Source organism: Sphaeramia orbicularis, chromosome 21 (genome assembly GCF_902148855.1).
Source record: "Sphaeramia orbicularis chromosome 21, fSphaOr1.1, whole genome shotgun sequence".
Taxonomy (NCBI): Eukaryota; Metazoa; Chordata; class Actinopteri; order Kurtiformes; family Apogonidae; genus Sphaeramia; species Sphaeramia orbicularis.
In genome coordinates this window covers 9,444,106-9,463,846 of record NC_043977.1, presented here as the reverse complement: position 1 = coordinate 9,463,846, position 19,741 = coordinate 9,444,106, and the positions used below count along the sequence as shown (strand labels likewise).

General features: G+C 38.3%; 1 protein-coding gene across 4 annotated transcripts in view; it reads left to right on the top strand.

Annotated features, from left to right (window-relative positions):
- cerkl (CERK like autophagy regulator) overlaps nucleotides 1-19,741 on the top strand; it is a 32,684-nt gene that overhangs the window by 11,939 nt on the left and 1,004 nt on the right. For 3 of the 4 annotated variants that reach the window (XM_030125057.1, XM_030125055.1, XM_030125054.1), the window contains exons 4-13: nucleotides 7,062-7,193; nucleotides 8,700-8,763; nucleotides 9,892-10,022; nucleotides 10,359-10,433; nucleotides 14,618-14,795; nucleotides 15,085-15,150; nucleotides 15,801-15,835; nucleotides 15,921-16,029; nucleotides 16,120-16,216; nucleotides 18,740-18,963. In XM_030125057.1, the coding sequence (XP_029980917.1) occupies nucleotides 7,062-7,193; nucleotides 8,700-8,763; nucleotides 9,892-10,022; nucleotides 10,359-10,433; nucleotides 14,618-14,795; nucleotides 15,085-15,150; nucleotides 15,801-15,835; nucleotides 15,921-16,029; nucleotides 16,120-16,216; nucleotides 18,740-18,963 (1,111 nt within the window). Of the gene's footprint in view, nucleotides 1-7,061; nucleotides 7,194-8,699; nucleotides 8,764-9,891; nucleotides 10,023-10,358; nucleotides 10,434-14,617; nucleotides 14,796-15,084; nucleotides 15,152-15,800; nucleotides 15,836-15,920; nucleotides 16,030-16,119; nucleotides 16,217-18,739; nucleotides 18,964-19,741 lie in introns of all 4 variants that reach the window. The other variant, XM_030125056.1, reaches the window with a different exon arrangement.

The following is a 19,741-nucleotide window of genomic DNA, read 5'->3' as shown; positions in this document are numbered from 1 at the left end:
GCATGGTGGGCGGGGCCTAGCTGACACTTAAACACACAATGGAAATGTTTGGGCGCTGGACATTGGGGTTTAACCCTCCGTCCCCAAAAAGACTCTGATTTCCATTCTCCCTCCTCTCTCCGTCTCCAGGTGACGTCGTCTCAAACAGAGACGTTACAGCCTCGGAGGTCAAAGGTTGCACCGTCTCCCTGTCACCATGGCATCGGCCTGACACGTTATCGCCGGTCACCTGTCTGTCCGTCCATCCGTCTGCCCGTCAAACCAGATTACCCACGAGGCCCTGCAGCCGAGTCACAACTTCTTTAAGTGTGTGTCTGCGGCGTCGACACACTCGTGCATAAAGGCTTCGGGGTCGTGTGTCAGCTCTCGTGGTCACACTGCACGTCAAACTGCGATGGCTTTTGTGACTTTACTCGCTGTGTGTGTGTGTGCGGACATTAAGCCTATTTTCCAGCTAGAGGTCAGCGTGAAAAGCATATTGTTGTGTGATTCTGCGTCGCCGTTTATTAACCTTCGGACGGCGTACAATGGTGAGCCGAGTGCAGACACTTCCTGTTTCCAGCACTATTCTGTGGTGGCGGCTGAGCGCAGCAGCTGCAGAACGCCGCTTGCCGCCTGAATGGCAGTCAGTGCCACAAAAGGCCAACAGCGAGCGCAGTCAGACGGCGAGGTGCATTGACCGCAGTTGTTTAACAACACAACGGACTGACAAGACGTCAGGTGCCACCGCAGCTCCGCCCACACTGCTCCACGCCAGTGTCCGCTTGCTGCCATACATACATTGTTTGTTTTTTTTGGGAAAAACGGGACGCATTTAAGAGCAGACAGAGTCGGGTGACGTAAGTGAAAGAAAGAACAGACACAAGAGCAAACGTTGGCGATTTTAACCGAAATCGTGTGTTTGTTGCTGTTACCATGACGATGGCTACCTCATTTCAACTTGCACGTGACCTAATGTGACCTCGACCCAGACCTTGACCAACACATTATGAGCATTAATGTTTAAGAAAATGGACAGAATATACATTAAATCACAAAATCTGACTTAAAGGTAGGGTAGGAGATGTTTTACTGGAGCATTTTTTACTATATTGCTTAAAATCCCCTTCACACCCCGATTGCAAACAATTAATTAAATGCTGTAACACAAAAATAAAAACATTTTAGTCACCTGTGGAATGGACAGGACTGAAAAAACACCATCCAATCATTTTAACTGACCCATCAAAATGATTGAATGGTGATATGTCTATCAAACTCAACTGCCATTTGTCCCTCCCCCCTCTGCGCATACCCCTCTTCGTGCATGAATCGCGCGTTCTCAGAGGCTTGGAGTACTTGTACAGGAAACAAAGCCAGAGCAAGAGCTTGGCTAGCTATATTAGCTAGCATACTAAATTAAAATACAGTAGACACTTGTCCGTTAGGAGCATTATAGCAGAAAAGGTGCCAACAACAGGTCTAAAACCAAAAACTGTATTTGAGAAGGTTACTGCCAAGAAAAAGGCTGCTATGTTAGTAATGCTGTAGCAATTTTTTACCAGGCTAATGCTGTGTTTCGTGGGGACGCGGATATTTCCTGAAAAGACTGTGTGTTTATGGAGCACTTTTTTTGAAAACGACAAAGAAAAAGATTGGATAGGAAAAGCTGCGGTTTCATGTGGTCATGGCCTGCCTGAGTGCAAGGAATTGTGGTAGTTAGATGTAAACAAACCAGCAAACTGTAGTGGGCTGCTAGCCTGACATCAGTCTTACTGCAATCAGCTGTTCTGACTAGCCCGAGATTACTTAGAACACGTATCAAAATAAGTGAAAAGTCCAACTTCTAATCTAATACACTGATAAATATAACTTGAAACAATAATCATATAACGAATATGATTATTGTTTTTGCTCATTTTTATATTTTCATCTTGTTTTGTTTTTGTCTTATTACATTATTTTTCAAATCTTTTTTGGTTGCATCATTAATATGATTAATTTAATGACAGCTCTGTCTCGTGTTTTTTATGTTTGCAAATTTTTGCTTATTTTTAAAAAAATTGTTTATCTTGATATGTTGACATTGTTTTCATCTTATATTTTATCCGTTTTTCTTTTTAAGTTTTGAGAACATTTTTGTCTTAGGTTTTTATTTTTAATTTTGTTGCATAGTTTTATTTATAGCTATAGTGTAGTTTTTATTGGAGTTATTATGTTGCATATTTTGTTTCATATTCATCAGATAATTTTTTATGCATGATTAGCTTTAGCATCTTTAGCTTCTGTTTTTTCACTTTCATGCTGTTACATTTTATTGCCATTTTTGTGTTTTTAATTTGTTTCTGTCATTATTGTCTCGTTACTTTTTATTGTTTATATTTTTATTCTGTTTTCCATTTTTTCCTTTTTTTTTTTTTTTTTTTTTACATAATTTTTGTTTTATTACATCTTGTATGTCATTAATTGTGATGTTTATCGATATGAACTGATGTGAACGTTGTGCTGATGATGACCTTACGTTCGTATTGTCCACCTCCGTTGGCGTCCGTGTGTTTCCTGTTTGTCCTCACGTGTAGATCAGTGTTTCAGTCGTGGTTCGTTGATGTGTCGCCGATTTGCTTCGTCCCTCAGGAGATGATGTCACTGCATTTGTTGATGTTTCATAGGGAAGAAAAACCCATGAATAGATGTAGATGGACAGATCAAATATCCATCGCAGCATCTCGTGGCCTCGGCCGGCGGCCCGTTGCTATGGCGCCGCTAAAGCGTTGCCATGGTAAACAATCCTGGTGTTGTCAAGTGTTGAGTTTCTGAGCAATGGAAGCTGCTGGATGTGGAAGATAAAAGCAGATAAGATACAGACCACGTTAAAGTCAGAGAACAGAGTTATTTATCACAGGATTTTAATGTCAAATTAAAATAAAACCACATATTAAGAGTTAATACGTAACACGGACCTGGACAAACACCGACTGATGAACACCGAAGCTGAAACTGAACCAGGAAACAGACGCGGGAATACGAGACAAACACAAAAACAAAAACAAAGACAAAGACATTTATTATAATTCAGTGTCATCCAGGACCTGGAGATGCAGCCCAAAAAGTCAACTTTTATATATGAAACAGACCATATATTTGAAGATACAGTAGGACAATATGATGTAGAAGTCAAACATGATGAAAAGTATAAAAAGTGTATGTAAAAACAATGAAAATGACATAAAAGACAATGGACAAAACTATGTCCATTTAGATTTTTTTTACATTCTGTTCATTATGTCTGTTGAGTTTTTGTTCACATTGTTGCTTTGTTCATTTTTTGTAAAATATTTCTCATTTTTTGCTAATTTCTCTTCATTTTTTAAATGATATTCTATATTAAATTTTTTTTAATTTTTTTATTTTAGATAATTATTTTGGTCACTTTCTTTATTATTTTGCTAATTTTTCCTCACAATTTTCCTGATGATTTTGTTTAGTTGTGTTGTCTACTGTGTACAATTTAATTTTTGCTCATTTTTTCTCATTTTCTTGCTTATTTTGCTTTTTATTTAGTTCATTTTTCTAGATTTTTCTTGTTTTTTTTTTTTTTTTTTTTCAATTTTTGCTATTTTTTGCTTATTTTGTTTATTGTCTTGTTGATTTTGTTCATTATTTTGTCCATTTTTATTAACTTTGATGATTATTTTCTTCAGTTTTGTCATTTAAAAACATTTTCTTTCATTTCATTAATTTGATGATTATTTTTGTTCAATTTCTTGATTATGTCATTAATTTCTTATTCTTTTAATTGATTATTTTGCTCATTTGTCATTAATTTGTGGAAAAACACTGGAAAAGGACATATTTGATACATAGTCACACGGTGTTCGATAAAAGAAGTAAAATGAAAAATAACTGATGATATAAAACAAAAAAACTGCTATTTAAATTTTAAAAAACTGCAAAAATACATATGTATATATATTATTAGTTACCATAGCTACATGTCAGGACGGATTGTGGGTAATGTAGGCCACATGTTTTGACAGAATATAGATATGATTGAGTTTGTCTTTATGTTGTTTAGTTTCTATCATTCTGTTTTTTAAAATAAATGAATCAACAGGTTGTTTTTAGCTCAGGGTTAGGGTTAGGTATCAAGCTTTAAAATATGTACGAGAAAAAAACAGTCCATGTTAAACCACATTTCTGTCACATTCTGTCCTCTTCCTCCTCCTCATCGTCTTCATCATCATCCTCCTCAGGTCACTTTTTATCATATCATTATTTAGTTTTTGGTCAAACAGCTGCTTCATGCTGTGACCGGAGGTAAAATGTACTGATGTGTGTGACAGTAAACGTCCTGACAACAACCCACAGAGACGGAGACACTCACCGCGTCACTATGGAAACACATGGTGACTTCAGGGACGGTGGTTAATATGTAACACGCACCTGGACAAACACCGACCGATGAACCCCGAAACTAAAACTGAAGCAGAAAATCATGAACCAGGAGAAACAGCTAAAAAGGTTTAACATTTATTTGTGAAACAAACCAGACATTAAATCATACAAAAGGACAAGATGATGTAGACGTCAGAAATGATGAAAACTATGTAAAAAACAAGAAAATGACATAAAAGACACAAGATGAAAACCATTTAAAATGCATGAGACAAAAAATATGTTAAAAAAGATGCTCATTTTGTTGTTTTTTTAAATAATTTTGTTGCTTGTTTTGTTTTTTATTTTCTGTCCATTTTTAGGAAGTTTGATGATTATTTTGTTCATTTTTATCTAATTTGTTTATGCACTTTTGTTTTGGTCAGTTTTGTTTATTTTTGTTAATTTGATTTTATTGATTTGATGATTATGTTGTTCAATTTCTTGACCATTTCATTAATTTTCTTGCTTTGTATAATATATATATATATATATATTTTTTTTTTTTTTTAGCATTTTGTTGCTTATTTTGTAGTTTAATGAGTTCATTTTTGTTCATTTTATGTGTTTTGCAATTTTTAAAAAAAAACTTTTTGTGAATTGTATTATTTATTTTGTTAATTTTGGAAATTTCTTGAACAGTGTTTTGTTTTGGTTAAGGTTTTTTTGTTGTTGTTTATTTTGTTTCTTTTTGTTTATGTTATTAATTTGATGATTATGTTGTTAAATTTCCTGACTATTTCATTTCATTTTAAGTTTCTTTTTTATTTTGTTGAAAAGTATGGAAATATTTGTCTTTAATTTTGATGATTTTCTTCAATTTCTTGCTTATTTTGTTTATTTTTTTTATTATGAGAACATTTTCTTCATCTTTTGTTAATTTTAAGCAGATTTTGTATATTTTTGTTGAAAATAATGGAAAACAGATGAAAATGACTTAACAGCTGCTAAAAAATGACAACAATGTAAAGAAGTAACAGGATGTACACACACGTGTAGTGTCTGTTTGTGGATCACCAATTATTTTTGTTAATTTTCATGGTTCTTGTTCTAGTCATAAACTCAGATTGCGTTTTATAAGTGGAATATCTGTATCATCAGGTCCAGGTCTGAGGAACCTGGACTAAAGGTTTCTAATGGATCTTCGGATGAGGATCCTGAACAGGGTCCTCAGTCCTTGGAGGGCGGGGCCAGGGAGGGGGGCCCAGTGTGTGGGGTCACTAACGGGGCGGGGTCCCGGCCTTCAGGGACCAGATTAGGGCTCAGATGTGGATAATGGAGCAGTGTGAGTCTGTCGGTGTGTATTGATCCAAGCTGGGGGGGTCCGGGGGGGTTTATAATGTGTCTCTAAATCTGCCTAATGATGGGCCGCTCTGCGTGTTTTTTCAGTTCGCAGTCGATACGTGAAACCACACACTGACAAAACGCCAACCGTCAGCCACAACCAGGATGACATCACACCGGCGCCATTTCACCAAACCTCCGCCCATGGCTGTTTGTTGTGTCTGAACCCTGAGATGCTCTTATTACCCAACGGTCCACAGGTCCTGATCCACCCAGACCTGGGCCGGTTTTGGGAGGCCAGGTCCAGAAGACCACGATCTGTCTAGACTATCAACAAAATGTGCAAAAATAACAAACAAAATGAGCAGAAATCAACAAAATAATCAATAAAATGAGCAAACACCAACAAAATAATAAACACAATCAATAAAAATCAACATACTCAAAAATAATTAACAAAATAATCTATCAAATTAACAAAATAAAAAAAAATTAATGAACAGAAATGAAGAAAATAATAAACAAAATGAACGAAAACAAAATTAGTCAAGAAAGTGCAAAAACAGAACAAAATAATAAAATTCACAAAAATTAATTATCAAATCAACAAAATCAAGAAAATGAACAGAAATTTAAAAAAAAAAGTAGACAAAATTAACAAAAATCAAGAAAATGAACAAAAATTAAGAAAGTAATCAAGAAATTTAAAACAAATGAACAAAATAATTGATGTAATTAAAATAGATTTAAAAATTTAATAAAACTAACAAACTAATCAATAAAATGAGGAAAAAGGAGGAGAATTAAGAAAATGAACAGAAATGAGCTAAAAGGAAAAAAATACTGTCTTGATGTTAATCATTGGATTGATCAATCACATTTATATGAAATGTCAGAATGTGGGACAGTGTCTTGACGTGAAGACAAAGAACGATGACATTATACCTGGTTCTTTATGGTCCTGGTGGTTCTTTAGGGTTTGTTATGGTTCCACTGGTTGTTTAGGGTTCTGCTGGTTCTTAATGGTTCTTTATGGTTTGGCTGGTTCTTTATGGTTCTTTAGGGTTGTGCTGGTTCTTTATGATTCTGCTGATTCTTTATGGTTCTGCTGGGTTCTGCTGGTTCTTAATGGTTCTTTATGATTCTGCTGGTTCTTTATGGTTCTGCTGGTTCTTTATTGTTCTTCATGGTTCTTTAGGGTTCTGCTGGATCCTTATGGTTCTTTATGGTTCTGCTGGTTCTTTTTGGTAGATCTGATGCTCCTTCTTCCACCTGAAGTCCGTGTTCTGGACGTAGACCTTCAGGATGTTCTGTTTCTACTGTTCTGGTCCGTTCATGACTCGTGCTGTACTTCCTGTCTGCAGCGTTCCACGTCCGTCCCCGGTTCCTGAAGGTGTTCATCAACCCCAGCAGCCACAGGAAGGAGGCGGTCCACATCTACAGAGACCACGTGGCGCCGCTCTTCAAGATGGCCGACATCCACACTGACATCACAGGTCGCTTCATCACAGCTTCATCTGTTTATTTAACACAGTCTCACACGTTCCACCACAGTTTAACCCTTAAAGAACCGACTCATCATCAGAGAACCGTGAAACCTGAGCGTCAGTTGTTCGTTAGTTTGATTCATCCATCCTCTGAAATGTTTCCTAAACTTTATCGACGTCAGAGAAGATGTGAAATCTGTGTGTGGGTCCAAAGGTCACCGTTAATGGCAGTCTCTGGTTGCTAGGTAACCTGATACAGGAGGCGGGGTTTAGCCCATCTGTTGCCAACCTGCTCCTCTCCTCCTTCCTCCTCCTCATCTGTCCTAAAGATCACATCACACTGTTTTTAACCACAGACTGGAAACACAATCAATACACAACATCACATTTAACACAATAATAATTCTATTACAGATAATATTAAAACTAATACTAAAATGGAACTAATATAATGTTTAATTTCTGAGTTTATTGGATAATCAAAGAGTTGTAACTGGGAGTAATTAATAAAACATAACAACAGTAAATATTCAGCTTCCCAGCATGCACTTCTCCCATTTTAACCCTTTGTCAGACAAGAAACATATTAACTGTATGAACATTTTCATTTTACGTGGAATTTTTTTGTTTTGTTTATTGTTTATATGTGAAAAGTTCAGGTTGAAACAGATGTGAGGTCATGTGACCAGTCAGATTCATGACATAACATCGACATAGATCATTAAACTGTTCGTTTCATCTTCTTCACTGGTGGAATTTAGTGACCTGTGAACCACAAGGAGGCGCTACTTAACATGAAGATGTTTTGAGTTTCTTTGTGTTTTTCCATTGTGTCGTTTGTCGCCTTTTTTTTTTAGAAGAAAACTACACAACAATGACATATTTTTTCCATTTTTTTTTTTACTAAATTTGTTGAAAACCTTCTTAGTTTGTCTGCTGTTGACATTTTGTTTCCTCTCCTCTCCTCATTTCTCGTAATTTCGTTTTGTTTCCTTTCATTTCCTCTCCTCTCCTCTCCTCTCCTCTCGTTTTGTTAAATTTTGCTTCCTCTCCTCTCCTTGTTTCTTCGGCTTCCTCACATTTCATTTCCTCTCCTCCTTTCTCGTCCTCTTCAGATGATGTGATATCCATCTGCCCCATTTTTTTTTTCTTTTTCCTCTTCATTTTCACTCCTTGTTTCTTTCATTTTGTTTCATTCCATATTCTCCTCTCCTCATTTCTCCTTGTTTTATTTTGTTTTCTTTCATTTAATTTTGCTTCCTCTCCTTTTCTTGTTCCTTTCCTTTCCTTTCCAGATGGTGTGATATCCGTTGTCCCAGTTTTTTTTCTTTCTTTTTTTTTTAATGGCGTCCATCGGACACTGTGACCATGTGACCACACACATACATGAACATGAACAGTATCTGTGTCCATCTCAGTGTCCGTCCATCTGTTTACCTCTGTCTTTTGCTGTCTGTGTGTGTGTGCGTCTGTGTGTGTATGGGTGTGTGTGTCTGTGTGTCTGTCTGGCTGCAGTGACGGAGAGGAAGGGTCATTCTCTCTCTGTGATGAAGGAATGTAAACTGGATGAATACGACGGGTCAGTGTCATTTTTTTCCCCATAAATACTTCCTGTTTTTTCCTGTTACACGTTTTCTCCTTATGAACACATTTCACTATTTAACCCTTTGTTTTTCATCACATCCTCTTTTATATTAATACAACAAATACATAAAACACATCAATAACTGCAGCTTGTGAGTGTAATTGGGATTTTTGGCTCATGTTGGACAACACTTGTTAAATGAGTCGTATCGTGTTGTTGTTTTCAGCTTTATTACACACAGTGGACATGGACAGGAAAGGGGAGGGGCTTAAAAGCACTGGTTTTCGCGTCTCATCATTTTATTATAGATCAGTGTGGAAGGTACACTGTAACATCATTCTCCATTAATAGACGAGTCGCAGTATGATAAATAAAGCAAGTGACACCAAAACACACTGACCCAGACTGATTACACACAGGTGAGGTCAGAGGTCAACGGTTACGTGGTGTAAATAACGACAACGGTCAAACCTCCTGTGTTCAAAGCACGCAACACAGTGATAATAACAAGCTGCAATTAACAAAAAGAGGTAATTAAACTCCCATCATCCTCTCTGGTGACCTGTGTGTGTGTGTGTGTGTGTGTGTGCGTGCAGGCGTGCATCTGTGTGTGTGTTTCTGTGTGTTTAAGCAGCTTTTGTGCTCAGTCCTCATAAACCTTAATGTGCTTAGAGCAGATTAGCTTTGCGTTGCTAAGCTAGCTGCACTGAGTGTGTTTGTGTGAGTGCGTTTGAGTGTGTGTGTGTGTATGTGTGTGTGTGGTTCTTCTGGTGAGGATTTGGTTGAAACCTACATTTGCCAATTAGACTGGCTGTCACCATGACAACGGAAGCCCCAGGTAATCCCGTGCTCGGGAAGGGGCGGAGCCTTTTTACCTCATGGTCAGACTGCAGAGAAACACAAACAAACACAATGACGGTGAAGAACAGAACAATAAATACTGACTGATTTGTCAGCAGAACTGTCAACCATGTTTTAATATGAAGGGGGTGGGGCTTGTGACATATTCTGCGTCCAGCCACTAGGGGGAGCATGTATTGGTTATTATGTTCATATTTATTATTATATACAGTCTGTGGTCCTCACCTGTCTCACCTGTCTCACCTGTGTCCGTGGTCTCAGTGTGGTGTGCGTGGGTGGTGACGGTTCGGTGGCCGAGCTGTGCCATGCTCTGGTCCTCAAGGCTCAGTTGGACGCCGGATCCCCAGAGAAACCAGTGAGACCAGTGAAACCACTGGGCATCATCCCTGCTGGTGAGACAGGATGCAAATCCACATAGATCCACATGTTATAGAATCTACATATAGAGTCTACCTGTTATAGATACACATATTAGCGATACACATACAACAGATTCATTATTATAGATCCACATATTATAGATATACATGTTAAAGATCTACATACTAAAGAGCCATGTAGATCCACATATTACAGATACACATTAAAGATCTATATATTAAAGATCCACATTATAGATCTACTCATTACAGATCCATTTATCATAGATCCATAGATTTTAGATCCACATACTACACACTGACATAAAACTGCAGGAGGTTATGTTTAAACGCTGTTCCATCCTACAGGTTCTACAGATGTGGTTTCCTGTTCTGTTCATGGAGTCAGAGATCCGGTCACTGCAGCTCTACACATCGTTCTAGGTAGGTTCTACCTTTTCTGTATCTGTACAGAACCAGCGTATGACATTACTTCAGTTCAGTGCAAAAACTACCAGCATCTTACTATGAAATAAAAAAATCCAGTAAAATCAGGCTGCTTTATTACCTCTGCCAAGGAGGTTATATTTTTTCCGGTGTTGGTTTGTCTGTCTGTCTGTCTGTTTTACTGTGTGCAAGATAACTCAAAAACTTATGGATGGATTTGGATGAAAATTTCAGGAAATGTTGATACTGGCACAAGGAACAAATGATTAAATTTTGGTAGTGATCGGGGGGGCACTGATCTGCCTTGGCGGAGGTCTGCGCTCTCCGAGTGCTTTTCTGGTTACTTTTTTATTTATTTAATTTTATTTTATTAACTTGTTTTGGCCTGTTTAGCATCACTCACCCAATCAGGAGCGTGCATTCCTCTATCTGTGCTGTGATTGGCTGCTGGCCCTGATAAATAGTGGCGTCAGTGGAGGGATGAGTGGACAGATGTCAAACAGCGGGATCGGTTTCAGACTAAATCACAGGTTTAGTCTGACCCCTTCCCTCAGGTGGACCTGTCAGCCAATCAGCAGCGGGTGGGGCGGGGCCGGCAGGTTTGAATGACAGGTTGAAGCGAGGCAGAGGCGATAATTAAACACCGGAGGCCGAGTGTGTTTTCTGTGACAGATGGAACGACTGAACAGGTAAAAGTCACCTGTGAACAAAAGAAACACAGTTATCAGTCCCAGGTGGGACGGCGTTCCCACAGGTGAACATAGGTGAGGACAGATGAGAACAGGTGAACACAGGTAAACATAGGTGAACATAGGTGAGAACAGGTGAACATAGGTGAGGACAGGTGAACACAGGTGAACATAGGTGAGAACAGGTGGACATAGGTGAACATAGGTGAGAACAGGTGAACATAGGTGAGAACAGGTGAACATAGGTGAGAACAGGTGGACACAGGTGAACACAGGTGAACACAGGTGGACACAGGTGAACACAGGTGGACACAGGTGGACACAGGTGAACACAGGTGGACACAGGTGAGGACAGGTGAACACAGGTGAACACAGGTGGACACAGGTGAACACAGGTGAACACAGGTGAACACAGGTGGACACAGGTGAACACAGGTGAACACAGGTGGACACAGGTGAGGACAGGTGAACATAGGTGAACACAGGTGGACACAGGTGAACACAGGTGAACACAGGTGGACACAGGTGAACACAGGTGAACACAGGTGGACACAGGTGAGGACAGGTGAACATAGGTGAACACAGGTGGACACAGGTGAACACAGGTGAACACAGGTGGACACAGGTGAACACAGGTGAACACAGGTGGACACAGGTGAACACAGGTGAACACAGGTGGACACAGGTGAGGACAGGTGAACATAGGTGAGGACAGGTGAACACAGGTGGACACAGGTGAGGACAGGTGAACATAGGTGAGAACAGGTGGACATAGGTGAGGACAGGTGAGGACAGGTGAACACAGGTGAGGACAGGTGAGGACAGGTGAACACAGGTGAGGACAGGTGAGGACAGGTGAACACAGGTGAGGACAGGTGAATACAGGTGAACACATGTGAACATAGGTGAGGACAGGTGGACACAGGTGATCCTTAACAGTCAGATCCTACACATTCTGGATCCTCAACAGTCAGTTTCTACGTGTTCTAGATTCTCGACAGTCAGTTTCTATATGTTCTAGATCAGGGGTGGGCAGTCCTGGTCCTGGAGGGCTACTATCCTGCATGTTTTAGATGTTTCCCTCTTCCAGTACACCTGAAGGTCAGTATCAGGCTTCTGCAGAGCTTTATGATAGGCTTATCATTTGAATCAGGTGTGTTAGAAGAGGGACACATCTACAACATGCAGGATAGTAGCTCTTGAGGACCAGGATTGGACACCCTTGTTCTAGATCCTTGACAGTCAGATCCTACACATTCTAGATCCTCAAAACTCAGATCGTACACGTCCTGACTGATCTGTTCAGGGTTAGGGTTTCTAAACTAAAGCGTCTTCTTGAAGCTGTGGGTTTGATCTCGATGACACACTGACTTTAATCCTGCACATGTACACAAAAACACACACACTGACACACAACGGGCCATATGGTGAGGAAATCAGATTCTGTCCAGAGAGACAGACAGATGAGAGACAGACAGGTGGACAGACAGGTGGACAGAGTGCAGTTCAGTAGGTTACAGCAGGTATGACGACAGATGGTGGTGTGTGTGTGTGTGTGTGTGTGTGTGTGTGTGTGTGTGTGTGTGTGTGTGTGTGTGGGTGGGTCTGTGTTTGTCTGTGTGCATTAGTGTGTGTGACTTCAGTGTATTTATGTGTGTCTAAGTGTGTCTGTGTTGTGTGTCTGTATGTTGTGTGTCTTTTTTTGTGTATTTGTGTGAATGGTGTCGTGGTCTAATTTGTTACCTGTTGTTTCTCTTTATGCTTAATGTTTCTGTCATTTATGCTGCATTCACAGACCGTGGGAAAATAAATAAGAACTATAATGATAATATTGATCATAATTATATAAAGGAAAATTGTCACATGATGTAGATTTTTTGGAAACAAGTGAGAGTTGAAGAAACAATAAAGTAATTTGTGAGTTGACATTATTTGTAAAAAGACCAGATAAAAAAGACATTTAAAGAAAACTAATACTACTACTGCTAATATTACTACTATTAATAATAATAATAATAATAATAACCATCATCATCATAATCATAATATTAATAGAGAACTGACTAAAAATGTAACAATGCAACAAAAACTATGTTAAAAAATGTAACAAAATGCAAATAAATTTCAAATTTAAGATTAAAGAAAAAAGTTACAGTAAAAAAAATCAAAGCTACATATAAAACAAGACAAAAGCATGTCAAAACATTTTTTACAAAACAAGATGAAAACAAATAAAAACTGAACTGTTTAGTTGAAACCAATGATTATTTGTGGTTTTCGTTATGATTATATGATTATATTATCATATTAGTTAAAGGATGAAGCAGAAGAACAGATTAAATCCATCTGATTATTGATGACATGAGTTTGATTTTGTGGCGTCTGAGAGGAGACATGATGTGGACATCCTTTTATGTCTAAATCTGGACTAAAACGTCCAGTCGGCCAGTGTTTGAATCCACAGACACACTCTGACCTCCTTCTGTCCATCACATCTGACTCACATTAATATTCATGATGCTTTGGGTTTTTTTAACCACTTGACCTTTTTTCAGTGTGTGTTTTCTGATGGATGATAAAATCTACTTGATACCTCCAAAAGTAAGTGGACACGTTGAATTCAGGTGTTTTTTTCTAACAGGAGTGTGGGATACAAAACAATAATGACTAATGTCAGAATATAGTTTTATATTGGGGTAAATATTGCATTGGTTAGTTTGGTTTAAACTGTTATCTTTGACTCTAAAATGCCTTAGAGATGGTTTTGACTTAATTTCTCTCAACATTGATTTTTTTTGTTTTTTATCCATGATTGTGATTTTAAAAGTTTTACCTCTAAATTTCTAAAAAAAAAATTCATGCTCTGACTGTAAATAATAATTTTCTACCACAACTAACCATCTACTTTCTTCACATCTCACTGAGGAAGAAAAATCTACCATTAAACTAAAGGAAATATTGACGCTTATATCTCAAATCATTATGAATAGGACATCTTACAGCTGTGTCCCAATATTATGTCCATATAGTTTAGAAACATCAATATTTTCATTGATTTGTTAATTTTTATTCATTTTCATAATTATTTTGTTGATTATATTGTTCATTTTATTGAATTTGTTGATTATTTTGTTCATTTTTGTTAAGCAATGATTAATTTGTTGATTATTTGTCTTTTTTACTCATTGACTCTGAACCCAGGATCCTCGACCTGGTCATCTCAGGTCCATCCTCTACCACTAGAAATTAAGTTCAAACCATCTCTGAGGCATTTCGGAAAGATAACAATTTAATCCAAACCAACCACTGCAATGACATTTATCCCAATATAAAACTATATTCTGACATTAGTCATTATTGTTTTGTATCCCAGACCCCTGTTAGAAAAGAAACACCTGAACTCAACATGTCCACATACTTTCATCTACGTCCTGTAGATTCGTCTGCTTTTTTCTGATGGATAATAAAACCTATTTTCGTCTTCGTGTTCAGGTCACCTGCAGCAGGTCGACATGTGCAGCTTCTCGTCTCTCGGCCAGCTGATTCGCTTCGGCTTCTCCGCCATGTTCGGCTTTGGTGGGCGGAGCCTGGCGCGGGCCGAGAAGAAGAGATGGATGTCATCGTCACGGCGACGGGAGTACGCGTTGGTGAAGACGCTGGCCAGACTCAGGTGTCACAGACACAGGCCTGGAGGGTCTGATAGATGTGGTTTTAAAGGGATGGGTTCATTTAGTTTTATCCTCTAACATGTAGAGTCGTTTGTTTCCTTACTTTAGAGACATTATTGTCTCTATTTATTTGTCTTAAATGAAGTTTGGACTGAGTTTAACCTGGACATTAGTTTAATGTTATTTTATACTACCATTATTCTTGTTCTTTCATAAATATAGTAAACATTTTAGGATCAGAACATGCCTCATCCTGCCTCAGTGTTGTTGGTGCTGATTTATCTGTTTCAGACCTGAAGACTGTCAACTGTCTTATCTACCTGCGAAGAAGTCAAATAGGAATCCGTTTGAAAACAGGTGAGAATCTGGATCATCCATCCATCCATTCGTCTGTCCATCCGTCCACAGATTTAATCCCTATAATATGGCAGGTCTGTTTGGTTCCCGTTAATGCTGAACTCCATCAGCTGTTCCAAAAACTCTGACTCATCTCAGGTTTATCAAGTCATTGTTTCTGAACTAGGATTAAGGTGTTAGCGAGGTGATTTATAGTTCAATCTGGGATTTTCAGCATCATGGAGATGGTTTATGTCAACAAGGACTTAGAGACGTAAAGAACGGAACAGAATGATCGTATGGTTGTAAATAAAAAACAAAACAATAAATCTATTGACAAACCGAACAGAAAACAGAGGTGATTTGTGGTTTTACTGTTGCTGTTTTCAGTCTAAAAACAGAGCTAAGCTAACAGAGCTATAGTGTAAACTATCAGCTGATGCAGCATGTCAACATTATAAGACACTGTTATTTTCTCCACTGTTATAATAAGCATCTATGCGTTTTAGTTTTTGAATAAAACATTATGGTACCATAAAACAGACGTGTGGAAACAATGACTTTTATCCTTTACTAAGTGAGTGAATTTGGTGGTTTTGGTTCCAGACTGCCCCCTGCTGGTCAGAGTTTGGAATAGTTTCTAAAATTTAGTTTGATCTTCTCTTCCTTAGGAAAGAGGATGACGACACAGACTCAGATGATGCAGGTTTGTCACTAAAACTAGTAAAAATATGTCAATTTTATCATCTCTTCCCTCAATCTGTACTCACTATTTTGATTGGTTGTCACAGAGGGGGAGGAGTCCTGGACGACCAATCAGGGCCTGTACCTGAGCATCAGCGTCATGTCCATCCCATGTCTGAGTCCACACACTCCCCACGGTCTGGCTCCCAACACCAGGTATGTGAAATCAAGACCAACAGAAGGCTTTGAACGCACCACGCCGCTGCTCATGTCCTCATTGGCTCCTTCACTTCCTGTTTGTGACAGACTGGCCAATGGCAGCGCAGCGCTGACTGCGGTCAGGAACACGTCAAGGACAGAGTTCATCAAACACCTGAAAAGATACAGTGGCTCCAGTGGACAGGTGAGTGTTTAACAGCCAATCAGAGGCTATGGTACAGCCTCTGATTGGCTGTTAAACATCTGCTGTTACCAGGCAGAATAAAAGAATAAAAACATAAAAACACTGACGCAAGAGGACAAACAATCAAAGGAGAAAATATAAGACTGACAAGAAGAAACAAGTAAAAAATGGAAAATAATGTAAATTAGAGCAACTTTAAGTAAAACAAACGTCTGGTGGAAGGAACAAGTAAATCTGTTACAAAAAAAGTTAATATATGAGAAAAAAGATTATAAAGATGAGAATATTTGAAATTTAGGTTGTAGAGTTTACGTAGGTTTAGTTTTATCCACATGAATTAACTAACAAAGCTCATCAAGGACAAAAACAGACAAAATAAAGAAAACACAAAACTGAAAATAATAAGCAGCAGATTCTGACTTCAAATCTTCTGATGCCAAACAAACTGTGTTTGTGATGCATTCAGGGTCCACTGTTCTGTAATTTTTGATTTTTGGTGCATTCAGGGTCATATAATCTGACTGCGTGATTGTGGTGCATTCAGGGTCCACTGCCCTGTAGTCTGTGTTTGTGGTGCATTCAGGGTCCACTGTCCTGTAGTCTGTTTGTGGTGTATTTGGGGGCCACTGCCCAGTAGTTCATAAACTTTATGGACCAAAGTGTTGGGACACATCATGTGTACAGCTGTAAAATGTCCTGTTCATGATGATTTCACACATAAACATCAATATTTTTTTAAAGTTTAATGTTAGATTTTTCTTCAGTGAGATGTGAAGAAAGTAGATGGTTAGTTGTGATAGAAAATTATTATTTACAGTCAGAGCATGTAAAATATTTCAAAAAAAATTTAGAGGTAGAACATTAAAAATCATAATCATGTTAAAAAACAACAACAATATCAATGTTGAGAGAATTTCAGTCAAAACCATCTCTGAGGCATTTTAGAAACAAAGATAACAATTTAAACCAAACTAACCAATGTAATGATATTTATCCCAATATAAAACTATATTATGGCATTTGTCATTATTGTTTTGTATCCCAGGCCCCTGTTAGAAAAGAAACACCTGAAGTCAATGTGTCCACATACTTTTGTCCATATAAACAGTGAACGTCACCTGTTCAGGTAAAGACAGGTGTGTTGTGTCACTGATGTCTCACTCTTGACCTTTTCCAGCCTCCAGATAAAAAACTGTCCTAATCATCGCATGGATTAACCCAGTACAGCACGGCCTGGCTCGGTAGCCCCGCACACTAACCCATTTACTAAATATACACAGAGTGAGGCATTCAGTGTCCTGCGGGTAAACAGGCTGTTTACTTACTGACCTACATCCTCAAACCAGGAGTCAACGCTCACCTGAGTCGACTCTGTCAGACATCCTTTAAAAAGATAAGAACAAGCTTTACTCTGTTTGTTCAGGATTAAAGAACAAACAGCAGCCTGTCTGTCTCTGGCTGTCTGTCTGTCTGTGTTATGGTCTCTGCTGCCCCCTGCAGGACACTCAGACTATTACAACAGTGACAGTTCTGTTGTTTTCAGTCTTTTTTTCCTCAGAATTGTCTTTAGTAAGTTTTTTTTTTTATTCATAAAGCATCTACACTATATCGACAAAAGTATGTGGACATGTTGAATTAAGGTGTTTCTTCTCTAACAGGGGTCTGGGATACAAAACAATAATGACTAATGTCAGAATATAGTTTCATATTGGGAGAAATATCATTGCATTGGTTGCCTCAGAGATGGTTTTTACTAAAATTCTCTCAACGCTGATTTTTTTTTTTTATCCATGACTATGATTTTAAATGGTCTGCCTCTAAATTTCTAAAATATTTTCTATTATTTTATATTTATTTATCTCAAATCATCATGAACAGGACATCTTACATCTGTAGACATGATGTGTCCCAATATTTATGTCCATATAGTTTATAAAAATCAATATTTCCTCAAAGTTTAATGTTAGATTTTTCTTTATAAAGAAAATAGATGGTTAGTTGTGGTAGAAAATTATTATTTACTGCCAGAGCACAAAAAATGTCTTAGAAATTTAGAGGAAGAACATTTAAAATCATAGTCATAGATAAGAAAAATCAGTGTTGAGAGAAATGAAGTCAAAACCATCTCTGAGGCATTTTGGAAACAAAGATAACAATTTAAACCAAACTAACCAATGTAATGATGTTTATCCCAATACAAAACTATATTATGACAGTCATTATTGTTTTGTATCCCAGAACCCTGTTAGAAAAGAAACACCTGAATCCAATGTGTCCACATACTTTTGTCCATATAGCGTAGATTGTTTTAATTCTTATTACATCAGGAGATTTATGTTGAAAATAAAAATAATAGATAATTGCCTTCATATATATCACAACTTACATGTGTTACTGTTAAAATGACAGAACTAAACCTAAAAACATATTAAAAAAATAAATACAGGTACAGTACAATTACCCTTAAACAGTGTTTTCAGTGTCACTCCATACCTGTTCTCACGTGACCTTTGACCTCTGCAGTTCAGCTTCTCCTTCGTGGAGACACACACTGTGTCATCGGTGAGGATCCGCCCCCGCTCTGTGATTGGCTGGTCTGGGGAGGAGAGCGAGGATGAGGAGGAGGAAGAAGGAGGAGGAGGAGGAGCTGACGCCAAAGAGACGCCGATCATCCAATCAGAGGGAGCCGCCTTTCCCTGGAACATTGACGGAGAACTAGTGGAGATTGCAAATGAAGTGCTCATCAGGTACGGAAACAGAAAAAGAATGAAAAAACTAATCTAAAGATGATTACAACTGAAAAAGTACAAAAAAAAACAGCTGCAAGGGGCAATGTGTGGCTTTAAACCAAATAAACTGTTTGTGATGCATTCAGGGTCCATTTTTCTAGAGTCTGTATACATGGTGTATTTACTGTCCTACAATCTGACTGTTTTTGTGGTGCATTCAGGGTCCACTGTCCTATAGCCTGATTGTGTTTGTGGTGCATTCATGGTCCATGGTGCTGTAGTTTGTCTTTGTGATGCATTCATGATCTACTGCCTGTGGTCAGACTATGTGTGGCTGTGTTGCGTTCATGGTCTGCAATTGTACTCTTTATGTTTATGGTGTGTTCATGTCCACTGCCATGTAATCTGTGTGTGTCTGTGGTGCATTCAGGGTCCACCAGTGTATTCATACATGTCTGTGGTGTGTTCATGGTCAACTGTCCTATAGCCTAATTATGTTTGTGGTGCATTCAGGGCTCATTGGCGTATAGTCTTACTATGTGTTTGTGGTGCATTCAGAGTCCACTGTTCTATATTCTGTGTTTGTAGCACATTTAGGGTCAACTATTGAGGTCTATGCATGCCTGTGGTGTGTTCAGGGTCCACTGTCCTGTAGTATGTGGTGCATTCAGGATCCACTGTCCTATAGTCTGTGGTATGTTCACAGTCTACTGTGCTATACTTTGTGTGTGATTGTGGTGCATTCAGGGTCCATTGTCCAATATTCTGTGTTTGTGGTGTGTTCAAGGTCCACTGT